The 2,683-nt window shown below is 43.0% G+C and overlaps 1 protein-coding gene across 1 annotated transcript; it reads right to left on the bottom strand.

Annotated features, from left to right (window-relative positions):
- Positions 1-333: 333 nt before the first annotated feature.
- On the bottom strand, positions 334-1,558 carry LOC145799794 (uncharacterized). The gene is made up of 2 exons (XM_082889427.1): positions 1,494-1,558; positions 334-1,357 (listed from the first exon to the last, which is right to left on the bottom strand). Exons 1-2 carry the CDS (start codon positions 1,556-1,558, stop codon positions 334-336), a joined length of 1,089 nt encoding a protein of 362 aa, XP_082745553.1.
- Positions 1,559-2,683: the final 1,125 nt, after the last annotated feature.

The raw sequence follows: 2,683 nt of genomic DNA, 5'->3' as shown, positions 1-2,683 counted from the left end.
TAATAGGTTCCTCTCCAGGGAGGAATGCAGTCTTTTCTTGATCCTCCGGATGCATGGCAATTTGATGATAGCCTCTGTAGGCATCCAAGAAGCTCATGCCTTGATGATGTGCTATTGCATCAACTTTGTTTAAATCCATGAAGTCCACACAAACATGCCAAGATACATACTTGTTCTTTACAACCACGGTATTAGACAACCATGTAGGATAGGTTACTTCGCGAATTGCCCCAGCCTCCAACAATCGGTCGGCCTCTTCAACAACGGTCAAAGCATGTTCCACGGCTGACCGTTGACTTTTCTGAATGATTTGCTTACATTATGGATCAACGTTTAAGTAGTGCTGGGCCATAAATGGATCCACCCTAGGATCTCATATGGTGTCCACGTAAGTACGTCGAGGTTGCCGAGTAACAAGGATACAAGCTCGTGCCAGTCAACTTCATTGCAGGAAGTGTCGATCATGAAGAACTTATTAAGACTCCCATCAATCTCGACCCGATCTAGGTCTTCAGTTCCCTTTTCGTTTGCGATCTTCCCAATGTCCTCGAGGCTCTCCCGATCTAGTACTTCAATCGAATTTAATTTCAGTTCCTTTGGTCTCCTTACAGCAACAACGAGGTAGCATGCTTGTGCCGATTTCTGAGAACCCTGAATTTGTTCAAAGCCATACTCAGTCGAAAAATGAAGTAATTGGTGGTAGGTGTTCCACACAGCTTGCATGGTATGTAACCAAGCTCTTCCCATGATGAGATTGTATGGTGAAGGAAGTTTGACAACCAAAAATTCTACGTCTACTGATCTGGTGCCTACCCGAACTGGTAGTGTGACTTTGCCCAAAGGATACTCGGGGTTAGCATTGAAGCCGAATAATGGGTAATCAGCTGGTAACAAATCCGAGTCGGTGAATCTGAGTTTAATAAACGTTTTGTAATACATTATTTCTGAAGTACTTCCCTGATCAAGGAGAACACGTTCAAAGGTAAATCTGTTCACACATAACTTGATGACGAGGGCATCGGTATGGGGGAGAGTTACCCCAACCAAGTTAGTGTCGTCGAAACTAATCCTCCCAATCTCATGGGGCCGTTTTGCTGGTGTGATCGGCCTATACAGGCTAGGTTGCAGCTGAATTGTCTGTATCTTAGCTGACGACGGCAGGCTGTGTATCATGTGAATCACACCAAGTGAAGGTGAATCTGATCGTAGGGCTACCGTGTTCGGTGGATTATTCTTTCGGACGTGTTGCACCAGTCGGCCGCCTTGTACCAGTTCCTTCAGGTGGTCCTTCAATGCATAACAACTGTTAGTGTCATGACCATTGTCCTTGTGGTACTTACACCGCTTGTCCTTTCTCCTTGATTAAAGTAGCAATTATGATTAAAGAAATATGGGTGACACCCTAAGAGAATCGAATGGGGTTCAACCCACTGGATCCAAAAGGACTATTTGTGGTAGAAGTATCCGAAGTAACCATTTGAGGTGGGACCTACAACAACCCAATATCTGAGGTGACCCACTGAGGCACCACCCTACTGGAAGACCATTTCGGCACCATCTCCAATATGCAAGTAAATAAGGACATCTCTTGAAGGAAGTGTCTATGGTATTAGCAACCTTAGGCACTACCTTCTGAGGCAACACTCCTCAAGGTGATAGCAGCCTTTGAGGGGGGGACCTCATTTCTACAGAAAGAGACTAATGTTTGGCACTAATAGTAAACTCCAAAGCATTACTTGCTTGGCACTGATAGCAGATCCCAAAGCTTACAATTTTGGTGCTGATAACAGGTCCTAGAGATACAAGTATACCAGAGCAAGTTAGACTCATAACTCTCATGAAGATAGATGCAAAGCAACCTGAAATCAAGGCACTCTCTTTTCCATTTACAGAGGCTAAAGACATGCCTCTGTCGCACTAGCAGGACCAAGGAAACCCCCTTAGGCTTTGTACAAGACACATGACGATTGAAACCATGCATTCCTGTGGCCTCAGCATTAGGAAGCTCGGAGTTTGCGGTTAGGAGATTAAACAGTAAAGAAGTCACTGAGGTGAATACAAGAATGGGTGATAGCAAGCTATAACTCCTAAGAAGGTATGTTTGCGAATATTGTATTGAGTAAAGGTGGTGCCATGCAAAGTACCACCAAAGAAGGTACCAAAAATGATGTCTTCTGAGGGACGTACCAAAAATGACACCTTTTAAGGTACACACAAAAAACAGTACATACTGAGGGATATCTTTCCACCGAAGCCTGGCGGTTTGGATAGGGAATATTTTGTGTAATCTTCAGGGACATGTGTCATCACTCTAGTTGGCTATTTGGTATGATCAACACGAAGGAAAAATATATAAATAGACCCATTTTTCCAAGGTTTGATAACTTAGGAGAAAACTCTTAGGAGAACTTTTGAGAAACATTTCTGGGGATTTTGGGAGTTGCTGCTCATTTTTCCACTGCCATATATGCCTTCCTAAACCACTTGCTCTACTCTCACTCGTCTACTCATTCTCGTTTGTCCCTTGAATTATTGATTGTCAACATAACTTTGCCTCTCTAAGTGATTATATTATTACTGTTCATTTTGGATCCCTCAGACTAACTTGTCTTAAAATCTGGACAAACTACAATTTCCATAAATTTGACATAATTACATTAGGCTCACTTAATGTCTTAATGTT

This window comes from Camellia sinensis, chromosome 9, assembly GCF_055761805.1.
Source record: "Camellia sinensis isolate YWXY chromosome 9, ASM5576180v1, whole genome shotgun sequence".
Taxonomy (NCBI): domain Eukaryota; kingdom Viridiplantae; phylum Streptophyta; class Magnoliopsida; order Ericales; family Theaceae; genus Camellia; species Camellia sinensis.
Note: the sequence above shows the minus strand (reverse complement) of the source record. Positions and strands in the feature narration are given on the sequence as shown.